The sequence below is a fragment of the Muntiacus reevesi genome, chromosome 18 (genome assembly GCF_963930625.1).
Source record: "Muntiacus reevesi chromosome 18, mMunRee1.1, whole genome shotgun sequence".
NCBI classification, from domain to species: Eukaryota; Metazoa; Chordata; class Mammalia; order Artiodactyla; family Cervidae; genus Muntiacus; species Muntiacus reevesi.
The window spans coordinates 49292200-49312091 of record NC_089266.1 but is presented as its reverse complement, the minus strand read 5'-3'; the positions used below and the strand labels follow the sequence as shown (position 1 = coordinate 49312091).

The 19892-nt window shown below is 40.0% G+C and overlaps 1 protein-coding gene across 2 annotated transcripts in view; it reads right to left on the bottom strand.

The window, feature by feature from the left end:
• The window catches only part of PPM1D (protein phosphatase, Mg2+/Mn2+ dependent 1D), a 56345-nt gene that overhangs the window by 8652 nt on the left and 27801 nt on the right, over nucleotides 1-19892 (bottom strand). For both annotated transcript variants that reach the window (XM_065910610.1, XM_065910612.1), the window contains exon 4: nucleotides 4401-4591. In XM_065910610.1, coding sequence (XP_065766682.1) covers nucleotides 4401-4591 — 191 coding nt within the window. The remainder of the gene's footprint in view (nucleotides 1-4400; nucleotides 4592-19892) is intronic.

Below are 19892 nucleotides of genomic sequence, written 5' to 3'. Positions count from 1 at the left end.
TACATAAATGGTTAATGTCACTTACATGAAGAAAAAAGCAATACAAGTCATTACAGTATAGAGATCAAATATATACCAACAGAAACAGTAAAAAAGGAAAAAAACAAATTAAACAATCTCATGTTATACAAATAAACATGGCTTAGAATAAGACAAATAGCATTATGTTGTTGTTTAGTTGCTAAGTCGTGTCCAACTCTCTGCAACCACATGGACTGTAACCCGCCAGGCTCCTCTGCCCCATGGGATTTCCCAGGCAAGAATACTGGAGTGGATGGCCACCACTTCTCCAAGGGATCTTCCTGACCCAGCAATCAACCCCGCATCTCCTGCACTGGCAGGTGCATTCTCTACCACTGAGTCACCAGGGAAGCCCCCAAAGCATCATACAATGGATTTATAACTGTTAAGTTTCAAAGAACAGAGAAGAAAAATGATGTGCTCCAGAAAAGTTACATGTTTTAAAAGTACATCTAGAAACACCTGAATAATGAAAATGAGTAGAAACGTCTGAAAAAATGTGCCATGAACTATAAGCAGAAAAAAATTTTACTTAATGTGATAAAATAATGTGTTGCAAGATTAAATATTAACATACTATAATGTATACTATATAATAATATATAATGTACTACAGTACTATACATACTTTATTAAAATATATATAACACATATGTCATTTAACTGTCAGCTCTACTCCTAAAGTTTATATATTCAAACTGAATAAAGAACTGGGTTTTTGTTCATTCTTTCCTTGGGAAACAGGTAATCAATTTTATTTGGGGTTGTCTGATCTTGGTCATGTTACAGTATTCAATACATTAATGATGGCAAACTGCAAAAACTCATCTCAGCTGCTTTAAAATCTTAGTATTAAGCCATCCTTGCATTCCTAAGAAAAGTATCATGTGTAATGATGCCCCCCTTCTAATATGAAAAATACGTACCTCAGTTGATGAAAGGCAGCATTAATCTGTAGCTCATCAATCTATCCCACCCCCAGTGTACAGGCATGTTGCACCACTCGCCGAACACTAGTGCCCTGAGAACTCACTGAAGGCCTCTACCTTTCACTTTTGTGTGCCTGTCTCCCTCCCAGCAAAGCTCCACAAAAAGGAAATCTATATCAGCCGTTTCTACTACCTTACTTGCGTTCTCCCTCAGCTCACTTGACTCTGTTGACTTGAAAGTCTCTCAGTCGTGTCCGACTCTTTGCTACCCCAAGGACTACGCAGTCCATGGAATTCTCTAGGTCAGAATACTGGAGTGGATAGCCTTTCCCTTCTCCAGGGGATCTTCCCAACCCAGGGATCGAACCCAGGTCTCCCGCATTGCAGGCAGATTCATTACCAGCTGAGCCACACAGGAAGTCCAAGAATACTGGCATAGGTAGCCTATCCCTTCTCCAGCAGATCTTCCTGACCCAGGAATCGAACCAGGGTCGCCTGCATTGCAGGTGGATTCTTTACCAACTGAGCCATCAGGGAAGCCCCTGTTGACTTGGGCCGCCCCATAATACTGTGTCCTTTTCTTCCACCATACTGTCTCACTAGGTGAGGTCACAAATTGTTGTGGCTTTACTTTACTCCTGTTAACACTGAAATTAGCATTTCCAGGCATTGCCTTTCAGTAACTGCCTACTGAAGATATCTATTTAGATGAACCAAAGGCACCTCCTATTCAACATGCCTACATATGAACTAATCATCCCTCCTCACAAAACTTTGTGCTTCTTCTTCATAACAGTTTCCAGCCATCACTAAGAAATTTGGGTGTCATACTCTCCCTTCTTAAAATCCAAGTTCTGTCAATCCTATCACTTAATGTATTTTTTTGCTTGTGTGTGTGCATTGTATACAGTCTTGTTGTTTCCATTGCTGCCTTAGATCAAGCTTGCAAAAATTTTCATTTGGAATGTAACAGCAGCCTCCATAGAAGAAGCCTAATAAACTCATTAAGAAAAATAAAATCAAATACACTGGCAGTAAAAATCAACATGTAAAAAGAGATGAAGACAGATCTTATAAATATGACTCTATTCATTGAAATTCACCTTCTCACGAGGATTCTTCACTAATCACTGCTGACACGTATTCTCTTTCATTGCCAACTTTGCCGGTCTAATTCTATTAAGGGGAGAGACGGTTTTCCTGCACATTCTAATAAATACAATCTTCACATCCATTATCATCTACCCTCTATTTTATATTCCACTCTGCAATGAGTATGCTTTCTAAAATGCTTTTCAATGCTCTCCACTACCTGGTTACAAAGACCTAACTTCATAACAGACCATTCCAAACCTTTTTGCCTCTCGTTTTCCAATCACATCAAGTTATTTGTGAAACTTGAATGTGTTGGAGACTGTCTCTTGGACTTTACACATTCTATTCGTCTGTCTGGAAAGCTTCACTCTCCTCCCTTGATTTCTTAACCTCGTAAATTCAACTCCACCTTTAAGACATGCTCAAATACGAGTCTCACTCATGAAACTTCCTTATGCAGTCTTCAAGTTTCCTATCCTTTCTCTCTCAGTTCTCAACTCCTGTTCTAAATATTGTTCCAAAGATGCTCTTTCAATACTCATTTAGGGGTTTATGAATAGGTTCTTCTAGCCCAATAAAACTGGCTTATGGACTCATCATACCACTGAAATGTTTCTTTTTCTCTCATCATTAAAGAATTATAAATCCAGGGACTTCCCTGGTAGTTCCTGTGGTTAAGAATCTGCCCTGCAATGCAAGGAACATGGGTTCAATCCCTGATCAGGGAACTAAGATCCACAAGACTAGGGACAACTAAGCCCACGCATCATAACTACCCGGCCAGCATGCCACAACTAGAGAGCCGGCAGGTTACAAACAAACCCCGACACAACCAAAAAAAGGACTATAAACCCAACAGACATGGGAATTCTCTGGCAGTTCAGTAGCTAGCACTGCATGCTTTCACTATCAAGGATCCAGGTCCCCTGGCCAGGGAACTAAGATCCTGCAAGCTAGCACAGCCAAACAAAATAATACTTATTTTATTTAATCTTTCTTTCACAACTAACATCACTGACCAAATGCATCATGCTAGACCCGAGCTTGTAGAATTAAATAGATACATGACTCTTAGATGGCACTAGTGGTAAAGAATCTGCCTGCCAACACAGGAGATGCCAGAGATGCAGGTTCAATCCCTGGGTCAGGAAGATCCCCTGGAGGAGGAAATGGCAACCCACTCCAGTATACTTGCCCGGGAAATTCCACAAGAGGATCCTGGCAGGTTATAGTCCATGGGATCGCAAAGAGTTAGACATGACTGAGCATGCACACATGCACTTATCATTAAAACAACTCACAATCAAATGGTACTGATAGCTATCTACACATCCTAGCCGCAATAACACGGCAAATGCTGAGCAAGGGCCATGTTCTATTTACCTCTGCATCCTATGTACCGAGTGCCTAACACGATAGTTGACGGAATAAATGCAGGCAATTTAACACAAGTTCTTTTATGTTGTCTCCTTAGTTAGCTTCACCAATCCTCTCATCTTAGGAAAAGATCATCTTTTCCAAGGAGCCGTTGATTCCAGTTAGTTCCATGTGCTCTGGACCGTCATCTCTTATTTCTCTTATTCTGTCAATCTTTCTTGTAAAAACTATAAAACTGCTTTCAAGATCCTGTCTTTTCAAGGTAACAATGGCAATTCCCTTGTCTTGCTGAACACTCACTACATTTATTTCCTAGCCTCACAAAGTACTCTTTCATCGTCACTCCAACCTGTCAGCTAATGCCCCCATCACTTCAACTGAAACTCTGCATCCTTGAAGATCACTAATATTAGAAGATCCTAACTGTAAAACCCAATACCCTGTTTTCATCCATCTGCCTCTACTTCTTTGTAGAATTTGACATTGCAGGCTACTGCTCCAAAAACACACTCTTTCCTTGCCTTCAATAACATCACACTTTCCCAAATCTCCTTGCTTTGTCATTGCTCAGAATGAAGAGATCAATTTTCAAGCAAGCCATGAAGGAAAGAAAAGAATTTTCTCACTGATGGTTGTTTCAAGGTTTGCAATTGAATAAAGCAGTACAGGTAACAGAGTTACCACATGACCCAGCAATTTCATTCCCAGGTTGATATGAGAGAACTGAGAACATGTCCACACAGAAACTTGTCCATGAATGTTAATAGCAGTGGCATTCAAAATAGCCAAAAAATGGAAACAGTTCAAGGATCCATCATTCCCCTAATGAGCTGCAGAAATCTATACTTTACTTCTTTTCCAGCCAGGGCAAATGCAAAGACCTATTCCAGGGGAACACACTTAGTTCATATTCAAGACTCCTGACGAAAGTACCAGAACAATGCGCAGGTGATAATATTGAATTGAGTTACTTCTCACCATCAGGTATTTTTTCTCCTCTTGGTCCTGGCACATTGAGATGGCGTCTTGAGGTGGAATCATATTCCAAAGTCCATCACTTCCCAAGATAATATACTTGTGCTTCTGGGGGTCAAGAGTGTGGACACTTGTGTCTGGTTCAGGTGACACCACAAACTCACCACTGAAGAAATCATAGCTCCACAAATCACCTGGGGAGCAGGAGGCAGAAAAAGCCAGAAGCATTATTTCCAAGAGAGTAGTATCCCATCAACAGATTAAAGAAGAAAATCTACATGTTCATCTCAAAAGATGCAGAATAGCATTTGATAACATTTGAAATCCATTCATGATTTTCAAAAAGAAAAATTCTTAGCAAACTAGAAATTTTAAAAGTTAACTCTCTTATTAACCTGATAAAAGCATGTCTTCTATCACCACTTTTCTTCCAGTTCTATATGAAGGATCCTTCTCAACACAGTAAGAAAATAAAAATATATCATATATATGTATTAGAAAGGAGAAAATAAAACTATCATTATTTGCAGATAATTTTATTTCTACATAGGAAATCAAAAAGAAATTAGCTAAATTATCAGAACAGGAACACTTAGCGAGGTTGCTAAATACCCAATAAATAAAAGTCAGCAGTATCTCTATGTAACAGCAAGAAACAGAAAATACAAAATTTTAAACAATTCCATTTACAACAATGCAACAATGAACCAAATGCAAGGTACTGAAAAGTTTAACAAAAGGTATGCAAATCTATCATGCACAAAATTATACAATTAGATTCCAGATTATCTAAATACACAGAGAAATAAATTCAAATCAAAGATAGGAAGATCATGAAGATGTCAAGTCTTCCAAAAATAACCTATAACATCAGTGTGATTCCAACTAAAATCCCAAAAGGATTCTTGGAGAATTTGACAAACTGATTCAAAAACGTATAGGAAGGAACTACTGTATAGCACAGGGAACTCTACTTAATACTCTCTAATGAGTGATAGGAGAAAGAACCAATACTCTGTAATGATCGATGTGAGAAAGAACCAATACTCTGTAACGATCTGTGTAACAAAGAACCAATACTCTGTAACGATCTGTAGGAGAAAGAACCAATACTCTGTAACGATCTGTATGAGAAAGAACCAATACTCTGTAACGATCTGTATGAGAAAAGAATCTAAAATATCACGGATTCACTTTGCTGTACAGCAGAAACTAACATGACACTGCAAATCGACTGTATTTCAGTAAAAAATTTTAAAAATACATTGAAAAGTAGAAAAATAAAATAAAATGTACAGGGAAGAGCAAATGGCCAAGATTAACTAAGATAACTGTGAAGAAAAGATAAAATGGGGAGAAGTTGCTCTATAAGTAGGAGTTCTAGTGGCTAACTGAAAACCTGTTAACCCCCTAGGTCAAGAAAATTTGATGTAACCCCCTACATCAAATTGGAAAGGATGAGTGCCAGTCACTTGAAAGAAAACTGCAGAGATAAAATTGAGCATTTTTATGCTTTTAACCTATCTTTGGAAGCTAGAAAGTTCTAATCAGTCTTTGGAGATCAACAGTTCACCCTTTCAGTGAACCAATAAAAGATTTCTTACATAGTTATCTTCTCCTTGATTAGCTCCACATAAAACAACGCCTAAAACTTCTGCCTTTCAGATCCACTGGATGTAGACCCCAGAATGTTAAAAAACTTTTAGTTGACTCAGGTCATCAACAAGATCAATAAAACTGAAATAGGAAGAAAATTTATAGAAGCCATCTATTCTTTTGTGATACACAAGATAACTAAGGAGGACAATATAAACTCTTCTGCTCCCTGAAACAGGAAGGAGGGGACAGAAAGGAGGAAACAAATTTCTGCCTCTTTTGTTTGTTGTCATATTCTTTGGAGAAAGACCTTAAATTAAGAGCAAAAAGTTTTCAGACAAGAGGATAAATTGTGTTTGCCGCTGCTAAGCAGGACTGACTTTTGCTAAATAAGAGGAAGTTCTTGTCCTCTCCTTATTCAAATTTCACCATACCTTCCCATCAGAAATACTGGTCATTTCAAATATGCTCAGAGCCCAAGGAAAGAATAGCTCGAATCAATTACTCTAATATAAAATAGCAACTCATTGCTAAACCAGCCTCTTGAAAGGGGCAATTCATTCTTCAGAGTAACAAAAGAGACCACATATGACCACTAAATGCAAGTTATAATCCAGGCCAGCTCACAAAGACACAGACATCTCTTTATACCAGTAAAAGAAAATTCCCTGGCTGAAACTATAAAAATGAACATGGATGGAAAAAGAGTGAGGATGAATATTAAAGTAGCAATTACAGGGTTCATTCGTGATGTTAAAAGCCTTCAAAAGTAGTTTTCCCCCAATATTTGGAATTAATATTGCCATTCCAAGTAAGAACATAAATTTCCATACAGCAGAATCCCTAATATGTCTAAAACTAAAATCTAGGTTAAAAAAAAAAAAAAACAACCTGGAGCCCTTTATACAGAGTGAAGTAAACCAGAAAGATAAACACCAGTACTGTATACTAACACATATATATGGAATTTAACAAGATGGTAACGATAACCCTATATGCAGGACAGAAAAAGAGACACAGATGTATAGAACAGACTTTTGGACTCTGTGGGAGAAGGTGAGGGTGGGATGATCTGAAAAGAATAGCACTGAAACATGTATATTATCAAGTGTGAAACAGATCGCCAGCCCAGGTTGGATGCATGAGACAAGTGCTCAGGGCTGGTGCACTGGGAAGACCCAGAGGGATGGGATGGGGAGGGAGGCGGGAGGGGGGATCGGGGTGGGGAACACATGTAAATCCACGGCTGATTCATGTCAATGTATGGCAAAAACTACTACAATATTATAAAGTAATTAGCCTCCAGCTAATAAAAATAAATGAAAAAAAAAAAAAAAAGGAAATGTCATGCTGATCCAGAATTGTGTAATATAAAACCCATCTTCAAATTTTTCCAAAACGTCTCTCTTTTTTGGCCACACTCGTGTCTTGCCTGGCCAAGGATCAAACCCGGGCCCCCTCAGTAAAAGTGCTGAGTCCTAACCACTGGATCACCAGGGAATTTCGCAATAATTCTTTTTTTTAAGAAACATTTATTAATGGCTGTGCTGGGTCTTTGTCGCTGCTTTCTCTAGTTGCAGCAAGCAGGGCCTTCTCACCGCAGCGGCTCTTCCTGTTGCAGAGCATGGGCTCTAGAGCTCTCGGGCCTCAGTGGCTACAGCGTGTAAGCTCAGCAGTTGTGGTACACAGGCTTTGTCGCTCCCCAGCATGTGGGATCTTCCCAGACCGGGGATCGAGCCTGGTCCCATGCATCGGCAGGCAGATTCTGAACCACAGGATCACCAGGAAAAGTCCAACAACCCTTTTTTTAAATGTCCAGGATCCACTCATGGATCATTCATTGCATTTAGTTGGCATATTTTTAGTTGTTTTTAACCCAGAACAACTCTCTAGCTTTTGTGATTTTTGTCATGATTCATGACACTGACAGATGATTGTCACAAGTCTCCAGGCCAGCTGTTTTGCAGAATGACCCCTGATTTAGGGTTTTGCTTTCTGTTTGCTTCTTTGTGTTCTGCAAGATATAAAGGCTTGTGTTCAGGTTAAATTTGGTTTTGGCCAGACTACTACATCTTTCTCAGCTAATCACATGAGGAGGTACAGTGTCAGTCTGTCCCATTGGCATTGCCGAGTTTGATCATTCAGTTAAACTGCTGTCCACCAGCCCTGTAAAGATATCCCCTAGTAATCTGTAGGGTGATAGTTTGAGACTGTGTGAAATATCCTGTTCTTTACCAAAATATGCCAGGCTTTAGCATCCATTAATGATTCTTGCACAAATCACATGTTACTGTAATGGTTGTAAACTGAAGACAGAACACTAACATTATTAGCTGTCTTTCCCTATTTATGTATTCTCGGCTGCACCGGGTCGATGCTGCACACGGGCTTTCTCTAGTTGTGGCGAACGGGCGCTGGCCTCTAGCTGCAGTGCTCGAGCTTCTCACTGCGGTGGTTTCTCTTGCTGCGGAGCAGAGCCTCTAGAGCCTGGGCCCAGGAGTCGTGGTGCGCAGACTTAGGCGCTCCGCAACATGATGAATCTTACCGGACCAGGGATCGAACCTGTGTCCCCTGCACTGGCAGGTGGATTCTCAACCACGGGACCACCAGGCAAGCCCCTAGTTATCTTGTCTAAAGAAAAGCTTTCCATTCTTCTACTTCTTTATAATCTTTTTGTATCATATGGACTTAGGGAGTCTCCTTCAGGTAGACTCTTTATACTGAGCCACCAGAGAAGTCTTCTACATGGCTTTCAGTGCAGTTCAATCGCTCAGTCGTGTCTGACTCTTTGCGACCCCATGGACTACAGCATGCTAGGCTTCCCTGTCCATCATCAACTCCTGAAGCTTACTCAAACTCATGTTCATCGAGTCTGTGATGCCATCCAACCATCTCATCCTCTGTTGTCCCCTTCTTCTCCTGCCTTCAATCTTTCCTAGCATCAGGGTCTTTTCAAATGAGTCAGTCCTTCGAATAGGATGGCCAAAGTATTGGAGTTTCAGCTTCAGCATCAATCCTTCCAATGAATATTCAGGACTGATTTCCTTTAGGATGGACTGGTTGGATCTCCTTGAAGTCCAAGGGTCTCTCAAGAGTCTTCTCCAACACCACAGTTCAAAAGCATCAATTCTTCAGCACTCAGCTTTCTATAAAGTCCAACTCTCACATCCATACATGACTACTGGAAAAACCATAGCTTGGGCTAGACGGACTTTTGTTGGCAAAGTAATGTCTCTGTTTTTTAATATGTTGTCTAGGTTGGTCATAGCTTTTCTTCCAAGGAGCAAGCGTGTTTTAAATTTATGGCTGCAGTCACAATCTGCAGTGATTTTGGAGCCCAAGAAAATAGTGTCTCTCACTGTTTCCATTATTTCCCATGGCTTTACCTGATATCAAATGAGTAGGAATCAGAATCGAGCTAAGTGTTTTTATCCTTGGTCTAGGGTTTGTGCACCATTATATGGGCACAGAATGTTCTTCCTCTACATATTGAAGGGAGGGAGACATCATGGCAGATGTTGCTGGTTGCCTGTTCAATGGCCTTTTGCTCTCACTAGGGGCCCTGGAAAGATACCAGATGAGAACGAGGCCTTTCTTCTGGGTTCAGTGTGTTCTCTGCTCGCTCCTGAAGCACACTGTGGCCTTACCCCTAGGGAATTTCAACATCACCTCCTCACCCTCACTCCGTGAGCGGCTTCCCACGAAGAGGTTCCCAGCAACTTTTGTCTCACCTAATCCATCCCCAAAACTCAACCAAAATCATCTCTAAAACACAGACTTAAGGCGGATGGTGGTGATGGCTGCACAACAATATAAATGTACTTAATATGCTTCAGCTGAACACTTAAAATGGCTAAAATGGTAGATTTTGTTATAGGTCTTTTGCCATAATTAAAACACACACACACACACACACACACACACACACACACACACACACAACCTAGCTGTTTCCCTCCCTAACTCTGCAATAGTTTACTCTTGCATAACTCTTAACCACAGCCTAGAAAAGTGCAGTATTTTCTCACTTGATCAATGCCTCTTATTCTCATACCTCTGTTCCACATACCCTATTCAGAGTCCCTTATATTCGCCAGGCCTCCTCCTATCACAGAGCTGTTCACAAATGCAGTTCTTATGCCAAGAACACATTTTCTTCCTCTATTAGCTTTCCATAATTCTTCAAAGCTCAGTTCAAACATCACTTCAGTGGCTCTCCAGTTAGGTAAAATATTCCTACTTAAAGTTCTCTTTAACAGACATACAAATACTTAAGAGTTGTCATTTTTCACTTCTTTCTGTGATCACTTGATGAACGCCTCTCCCCTTCTCTAAACCATAAGCTTCCATGAGGGCAAAGGCCCTGTGTTTGGCACACTGTTGTTGTTCAGTTGCTAAGTCAGGTCTGACTCTTTGCAACCCTATGGACTGCAGCACGCCAGGCATCCCTGTCCTTCACTATCTTCTAGAGTTCTCTCAAACTCACATCCATTGAGTTGGTGACACTATTCAACCATCTCATCCTCTGTCGCCCCCTTCTACTCCTGTCCTCAGTTTTTTCCAGCATTACTGGAGTCTGCAATCAAATATCTGTACAATGAATGAACAATTTGTAAGACTCACATGCAATTCCATCAGGGTGACACTAGGAGGCACCTTTGCTACATTTGCACTCAAGTAATTTTGATCAACAGTACAAATTTTGATAAGCAAACTTCTCTCCCAAAAAGCTAGAAGAAAAATGACTATTTACCATAAGAATGGTGCTAAATACTATAACTTAATTTTACTACAGGCCAATAAGAATTACCATGCAACAAGTTAAACTTTAAAAACAAAAGCTAGAACTTAATTTCTTATATTTCCCCCCCATGTGCCAGAATAAAGACAGGTAAAGTGATAATAATAAAGCATTTCTTTTAGCTTAAATATTCAAATCTAAAAGATATTATCTTTTTAATGCTATACACCTTAAACTTAATATACAGTACTGTATGTCAGTTAAATCTCAATAAAGGTATTTGAAGTCAAAATGTGATAGAAAAATAAAATTGAGAAAAAGCAGAACTGATGTTTTCATTACTGAAACAATATCATCTCTCCTATGACTTTTTATATGAAAAGATCCATTTATTTCCATATATTTGTTTACAAAATTATGTTAATGCAATTGTCACAGGACATTACTATAACAATTTTATCTCCTACATGGTGTTGCACTGGTCGAGTGAATCTTCCCCATAAACTGTGATTATTTCTTCCCTTTTTAAAACAACAGTAGCAAACCCTCTCTCGGGTTTTGACTCTAGCTACAGCCCCATCTCTCCTTCCCAAACTCCTAGGAAGAGTGTCTAAAACTTGTTATATCAAAATTTCTCGCTCTTTCTTGAACCAACTCCAGTCACAACTGGAGTAATCCAACCAAAAGCTACTTTGTCAAGGTCACCAATGACTTTCACATCACCTCTCAAGTCTTTGCTTTACCTGAGCTTTCAGCAGCATTTGAAATTTCTCTTAGTTTTTAGGACACTCTCCTGGGCTCTCTTGTCCTTTACTGGTGGCTCCTTCTGCCCTGTCTTACCTCATTGCTCCATTCAAGCCCCTACCTCTTAACAGGGAGAGCATCTCAGGCCTCAGTCACTGGACCTTCCCCTCCCCTTTCCTACCTACACTCAATCCCTTGATTCAGCCACAAACTGATGTCTTTAGCCTAGCTCTCACTAACTGATTCTCATAACCAGAAGCCAAATGGATATCACGGCTACAGTATCTGATAAGCACATTGAAGGTAACTTGTCTGAAGCTGAACTCCTGAACGCCCCCTACTAATGCACTCTGCTCTTTGCTCCATCGGTTAATGGCAAATCTTCCTCTCAAGTTCCTCAGTTTAAAAAAAAAAAAAAATCATAAAAAGGACACTCCGGATTGTTGTTCCTTCTACCTGAATTCTCATGCCCCAGTCTCCCATCGGCCTCCATGCCCTCATCTCTTCACGCCAGTGTCATCTCTTCAGACCTCCTCTGACCATTCCATTTAAAATTATGACTCCCACCTCCCACAATGTCTCCTGCCTTATTTTTCATGTCAGCACTTTTCACTGTATACAACCATATATATGCTACTTATTTATATTAGTTTATCATGTTTCCACCTGTTAGAAAGTAAGATCCATAGAGGTCAAGAAATCTTCACTGGTTTCATTCACTGCAGAATCCTCAAAACCTAGAGCAGTACCTGTAACATAGTAGGCCTTTAGTAAATACTTGGTGAATGAATAAACAATCATGAAGAAGCGGGGACTCTGTGTGTGGTTTTAGAATATTTGCACATACTGATACTTTTTAAGAAGTAGAGCTTAATTCCCCTCCACTTAAGGGCATGAGAGATTGAGTGACTCACTGCTAACCAAAAAAAAAATATGGAGGAGGTGATGAAATGTCACTTGTTTATGACACTAGATCATAAAAGTACATTGTGGCTACTACTATGTTCTCTTTTAGGTCACTCGCTCCAGGAAGGCCAGCCGCCATGGAATGAAGACGCATCAAACAGACCTACAGAGACGCCCGCTGGGCAAGGAATGGAGGCCTCCTGGCAACAGCCACGTGAGTAGGTTGTCCTAGAAGTGAATGCCCCGCCCCATTCAAGCTTGCAGAACGAAGTCATACTGGACAGTTTGACTGCAACCACTCGAGAGAGCCTGAACCAAAACCACCTCGTTAAGCCATTTCCAGGTTCCTAAGCCACAGAAACCACATGAGATGATAAATGTTTTGAACTGTTAGGTTTGGGAATATTTTGTTAAGACAGCAATAGATTCTTAATACAGCGAGATTTTAATAGCCTAGTATAATCACTTGGGGAAGAAATTTGGTATTACATAATAATGCTCAAAGATATACATATCTTTATACATCTTGGGCTGAGCTTTCCAAGTGATATGCCTTGAATGATTTAAGTGTGTCCATGGTCAGCAGGGTGGGTCCTGAGTGGCTAGAACCTTTAGGTCAGTTGCCCACAGCCTTGAGTAGCCTTCCCTGTTTATTCTAAGATATTATCTTATTATTTGTGTGTCATGGTATTTTAAAAGTTGGTGAGTAATGTAATGTAATCCAGCAATTCCATTTCTAGTTATGTATCTTAAAGAAATCTCATAGATGTACATAAGAAGGCATTTACTGCAACATTTTTTATAATAGCAAATGTGTGCATATAACCTAAATGTCCACCAATCAGGGCACAGAGAGAAAAAATATATAGTTTCATATTGGAACTGAATGTACAGCAGTTGATGCATGAACTAGAACCACATAAACATGGATAAATCTAAAAACAACGCACAGTGAAAAAATAGCTAGTTGGAAAAGCTGTTTTGAATACACTGGAAAGTTAACCAAGGATCAACAATTTTAACATTATCATGCATTCTCAGAACTGTAAGAAGCCCAGTTTTATATTCTCTAGCTTCCGAGCCAATGTAGACATCTATGTCAATCACCCAAGCGCTTCTAGTGAAGGAAAGGCTCACTATAGTTCACAAAATAATGTTTATTATTTTTTATCATCTGCAATAATTCTCTTTTACTGAGCTAAAATATGGTTCTCCCTTTATAGTTCCTCATGCCTTTTTTCTTTTTGAGAATGTCCACCTGTTGCTCTCATTTTTGCATGCTGCTTTTTGAAACATTCAGTACTTGGAATGTACCAAGCCCCCTGCCCCGCCTGGCTGAGCCGCACAGCCTGTGGGATGTCAGCTCCCCAACCAGTGACTGACCCAGGCCACGGCAGTGAAAGCCCAGAATCCTAACCACTAGGCCACCAGGGAACTCTCCACACTTTTTTTAAATCAGGTTAATTTCTCTTCTAGATGACAAAACTTCACAAATACTAATCCAGCTATTAGTGTCCTCAGTATTTTGATTCCAGGCTATATTCTGCCCAGTTATTCTGTTTAAGTTTAGGACAGTGGCAACATCATCAGGTGGAAAGAGTGGAAAAAAATGTTTACTTATGGCTGCATCAGGTCGTACTCACACTCGTAGGCTTAGTTGCCCTACGGCATGAAGGATCTCAGTTCTCTGACCAGGGACTGAACCTGCGTCCCCTGCGCTGAAAGGCAGATTCTCACAGGACCACCAGGGAAGGTCCAAACTTAATACCTGTTAAGTCAAACAAAGCTGCACGCTTGATCAGCTGACTAATCTGGAAAGCCAGTTTCTTAACTGATAAGTAGGACAGTCTACTATTCTAAGACTATACTAACTTTTTATGGCTAAACTATACCTAGGGGTTTCCCAGGTAGCTCAGTGGTAAAGAATCCTCCTGCCAATGCAGGAGATATGGGTTTGATCCCTGGGTCAGGAAGACACCTTGGACAAGGAAATGGCAGTAGAAGGAAACCTACTCCAGTTTCCTGCCTGGAAAATCCCATGGACAGAGGAGCCTGGAGGGCTACAGTCTATGGAGTTGCCAAGAACTGTACATGAGCAAGCAACTGAATATGCATGCACTTAACACCACAGAATTATCTTATGCTCATTAGCAATCAACGGAAAAGAAGCAGAACAAAAACCCTAGTTCTCTCTCAAATGAAATGCTATGAAAGCAGATAATCTCCCAAAGCATATTATGAGCTTAAACCTAGCACTTTTTACTTTTACTGAATTTCATATTATTACTGTCAGCCTATTTAAAAAAAAAAAAACACCTCATCTGGAGATCATTTCAAATGTATAAAAGTGATAAAAACACGACAAAGAACCCCCATCTTTACTCAGATTCATTATTGCTGACATTTTGCCCCATTTGCTTGTTTTCGGTCTACATATGTATAAAGATTCTGCGCATGTAATCTTGCAACAAAAGTGTTTTAAACAATGGTCTTTTATCCCTAAATAGTTCAAAGTGTATTTTCTAAGAATAAGGACACTGCAGCTACCAGCTTCATAAATTTATATTAATATAACATATACCTAATATACCACCTACCATTCATATTCTGAATTATTAGATGGCCTAATAGTATCCTTTATAGAATCCAGTTGAGGAGCCGGAATAGCACTTACTCAGAATGTTTCTTTAGCCTCCTTCATCTAGATTGCAGCTTTGCATTCTTGACCAGGGTACTACCTACGGGATGTGTGTATCACACGTCTGGAGGCATACAATGTCCTCATTAGTGACGGTAATTGTCATCAGCCAATGTATTGCCTGATTTCTCTACTCTCTAATTACTATTTTTTCTCCCTGGCAACTAAAAATAGTTATTAACAATGCTAATAATATTCTGTTGCTTATGTACTTCTGAATATGCATAATACACAAAACTGAGAACTACACATATTATTTCTTTCTCTAGATGGTTAACAAATGTTGAAACTAAGCTACATAAGGGGAAAAAAAAATCACATCACTCAAGATCTCTTCAAATACACACTAATCTATTAATTTTGTACTGATTAATACATCCTGCAAAAAAACCCATCTGATGGTATTATTCAGCCTCCACCTCCCCAACTTTGTTGCTGTTCAGTTGCCAGTCGTGTCCGACTCTGTGACCCTACCGACTGCAGAAAGCCAGGCCTCTCTGTCCCTCACCATCTCCCGAAGTTTGCCCAATTTCATGTCCACTGCATAGGAGAAGCCATCCAGCAATCTCATCCTCTGACAGCCCCTTTTCCTTCTGCCCCCAATCTTTCCCAGCATCAGGGACTTCTCCAATGAGTCGGCTATTCGCATCAGATGACCAAAATACTGGAGCTTCAGCTTTAGCATCAGTCCCTCCAATGAATGTTCAGGGTTAATTTCCCTGAAGGTTGACTGATTTGATCTCCCTGCTGTCCAAGGGACTTTCAGGAGTCCTCAAGCACCACAGTTTGAAGGCATCAACTCTTTGGCATTCTGCCTTCTTTATGGTCCAGCTCTCACAACCGTTCGTGACCACTGGGAAGACCATACAAACCTTTCTCTGCAAAGTAATGTCTCTGCTTTTCAACACACTGTCTAGGTTTGTCATAGCTTTCCTGCCAAGAAGCAATCGTCTTCTGATTTCACAGCTGCAGTCACCATCCGCAGTGATCTTAGACCCCCAGTAAAGGAAATCTGTCACTACTTCTACCTTTTCACCCTCTATTTGCCATGAAGTAATGGGGCCGGATGCCATGATCTTAGTTTTTTTAATATTTAATTTTAAGCCAGCTTTTCCACTCTCCTCCTTCACCCTCAAGAGGCTCTTTAGTTCCTCTTCACTTTCTGCCATTTCCCCACCCTTACACCATCCCAATAAAAACCAACAGAGTATGTAATAGAGAAACTTGACTTAGTAGCAGTGCATAAGAGAAATATCTAGAGATCTGAGCTTAATAAGCCAACTAACGCGAAAAGATTACTAAAAGCTAATGACAATCATGATTCTAAAACTCCATTATTATAAGTACAATGCTCAGGGCGCAGGAACTACATATTTCCACTGTACTTCAAACTGATCAGACCACACCTTGCAGTGTCCTCAATTCTGGAATCACATTTATTGAGGGAAACATCCAGAGGGATAGGACAAGACTAATGAAAGCTCTGAAATTAGCCTAGAGAAACATGCCAGCCAATTCTAAATAGGTAAATGACTGTCATTATGCAAAAAGAAAAGGTAAGTACGCTGCCCTGTCTGAGAGCTTCATGGAGACAGATTTTAACTCATAGAACTGTCTAATGCAACAATTTGTACTTAAAAACATAAAGTAAAGATTACTGAAGATATTCATGTGTGCTGAATTACTTATCTGAATTACTCCAGCACTGTGTCTGAACAGAGCAGGAATGTTAGAAACAGGAACACCAGTTGGTTTCTCTGCTCTTTTTGCTGCTCCTTCACCTCCTCTCTATAATCACTTCAGGGTTTCAAGGCTTATGTGAAAAGCAAGGCACACACACACTTCACTTATACCAGATAAACTGGCATCTGCTTTTCTAAACTGAAGTTCACCTTACTTTTGACCCTGGAGTGAGACCCTGCCCTCAGCCCATGCTGAGTTGCCCACGAAACTCCCCTCTACTCTTCAGTAATATTAATTCCTTGCCTCCCAAGCCCCCGGGAGCTCACTAATGCTACAAACAGCAATAGTTAACTTGAAATTTACCATCTACCTGAAAAGCAAATAGAAGCTAACACTTTCCCCCCTCTTTTTTCCTTGCTAAGAACTGGAGGGTCAATTATATCACAAATATACTATGAGTGAATGGCCTGGGTAACTAAGACAAAAATCTATAAAATAGGTGAAGTGCTTAGAAACTGCTACAGGCCCCCTAAATGGCACCCTGGCCTCCAATGTTATTACCCTATAATTTTAGCCATTATGATCCTTTAAAAACAAACTGGATTCATGTCACTGCCCTACTTTAGCAAACAACAATAATAACAACAACATTTACAGAGCATTTACTATGTGCCAGGCACTATTTTAAGCACTGTGCATGTGTTAAGTTACCCAATACCCACAACAGTATGAAGCAGGCCCCACTTTACAGCTGAAAAAACTGTCACAATATATTAAGTAATTTGCCCAAGTCTGTACAGTAAATGACAACACTGGGGTTGGAACCTAGGAACTGTGGCAGTCTACCTCTTAACCACTGGGGTTTATTTCCTCTCCTACTCTTCAATCCCTTCCCAAAATCATTTAAAATAAAATTCCTTATCATGCTCTAAAAAGCCTTGCAGGATTTAGTCCTTGCCTACCACCCATAATGTCTTCATCACACTTCTTACCTTAGTCTGTACCACCCTTCTTAATCAGGCAAGCGCTCCTCATCTCCACCTTCATCTTAAATCTCTATCTTCTCTCTCTCACTAAAGAGGGGGAATCCTTTCCTTCCTGCATTAGGGTTCTTTGCATACAAAGGACAATTTCCAGCTCAGGTTAACTTAGGTCAGGGTGCTTACAAACAATTAGGCAGGAAAACCCAATCACCTCAATGAGCACTGCCAAAGGAGGTCAATTATCACCTGAAAGTATTCATTCCAACCAGGTTTCTTGGTTTTTAATTTTGATCCTTACTGGATTCACAATTCAATATCATGGAACAGGGAGTCTAACTGATCCAGCTGGGGTCATATGCCTGACCATTTATATTTTACTAAAGGACCCTGAATAGGAATGTCTAAACTAAGACTGCACAGAGTAGGGGAGATACAGTTTCCCAAAAGGGAGTCAGGACATTATCTAGTAGGAAAAAAGAATATGTGCTAAAGAACCCCCACCATTCCTCCCAAATCAAATGTCCGCCAATTGCCTAAAGGCCTCTGCCTAAAGGCCTCTGCAAGGGTTAAGCCTTTTCTTTGACTTGGCCCCTTTTCCTCCTTCAGGTCTTATTCAAATACCACTTTTTAAAAGAATCTTCCTTAATCATCCTCTCCAAAGTACGTCTTTCTCCTGGTCACCACCTATCCCTCCCACCAACTACTGGCATATCATATAGCTTAATTCCTTTCTGATGCTTTTTAAAAGAATTTTCTCATTTGTTTGCTTATTATCAATTCTCCGCATTAGATTATAGGGTCCAAGACGGTTGAGACTACATGTATTTGATCAAATACCAAAGATGAACAAGCAACAGTAGCACGATCTTTTAAAAAATGCAAATAAGATAATACTACTCTTTAGCTTAATATCCTTCAATGTTTCCCAGTAACCTTAGTCTAGAACAAAAATATCTGATGTTTACATTTGCCTCAATTAACTCCCAACTTTTGATAATTCCTAAAACATGCCAAGCTCTTTCCCAATTCAGGATCCATGCCTAGAATATTCTTCAACAGGCTCTTTACAACAATACCTGATTCTCAGCCATCACATCTCAGCTAAAACAACACTTCCTAAAAGGAATATTTCCATCACACTACCTGAGATAGATTTTTCCCTTCTAAACTATTCTTTATCACAGGATCCCTATGATTTCTTTCTTTCTTTCATAATTCCTCATCTGTAATGATTTCATGTACAAATCAGTTCAGTTCAGTTCAGTTGCTCAGTCATGTCCAACTCCTTGTGACCACATGGTCTGCAGCATGCTAGGCTTCCCTGTCCATCACCAACTCCGAGAGCTTACTCAAACTCATGTCTATTAAATCGGTGATGCCATCCACCCATCTCATCCTCTGTTGTTCCCTTCTCCTCCCACCTTCAGTCTTTCCCAGCATCAGTGTCTTTTCCAATGAGCCAGTTCTTCACATGAGGTGGCCAAAGTATTGGAGTTTCAGCTTCAGCATCAGTCCTTCCAATGAATATTCAGGACTGATTTCCTTTAGGATGGACTGGTTTGATCTCCTTGCAGACCAGGGGACTCTCAAGAGTCTTCTCCAACACCACAGTTTAAAAGCATCAATTCTTCGGCACTCAGCTTTCTATAAATTCCAACTCTCACATCCATACATGACTACTGGAAAAGCCATAGCTTTGACTAGACAAACCTTTGTTGGCAAAGTAATGTCTCTGTTTTTTAATATGCTGTCTAGGTTGGTCATAGCCTTTCTTCCATGGAGCAACCTTGTTTTAATTTCATGGCTGCAGTCACCATCTGCAGTGATTTTGGAACCCAAAAAAAAAAAGTCTTTCACTGTTTACAGTACAGAGTACAAGCTTACCTTTTACAATGTATAAGCTACCTTTTACAATGTACAAGCTTACCTTTGACAATGTATAATTGTACCTTTTACAATGTACAAGCTTACCTTTTAAAACAACTGAAATATAAGTGACCTGCAATATTATACTAGGTTCAGGACAGGTTTACTTCTTTATCACCCATCTCCCCAACTATTTATTCTTGCTCCCTGAGGGCAGAGTGCATCTGTATCATCACTCCAAACCCTAATATAGTACCCGGAATCAAGTCAGTGCTCAA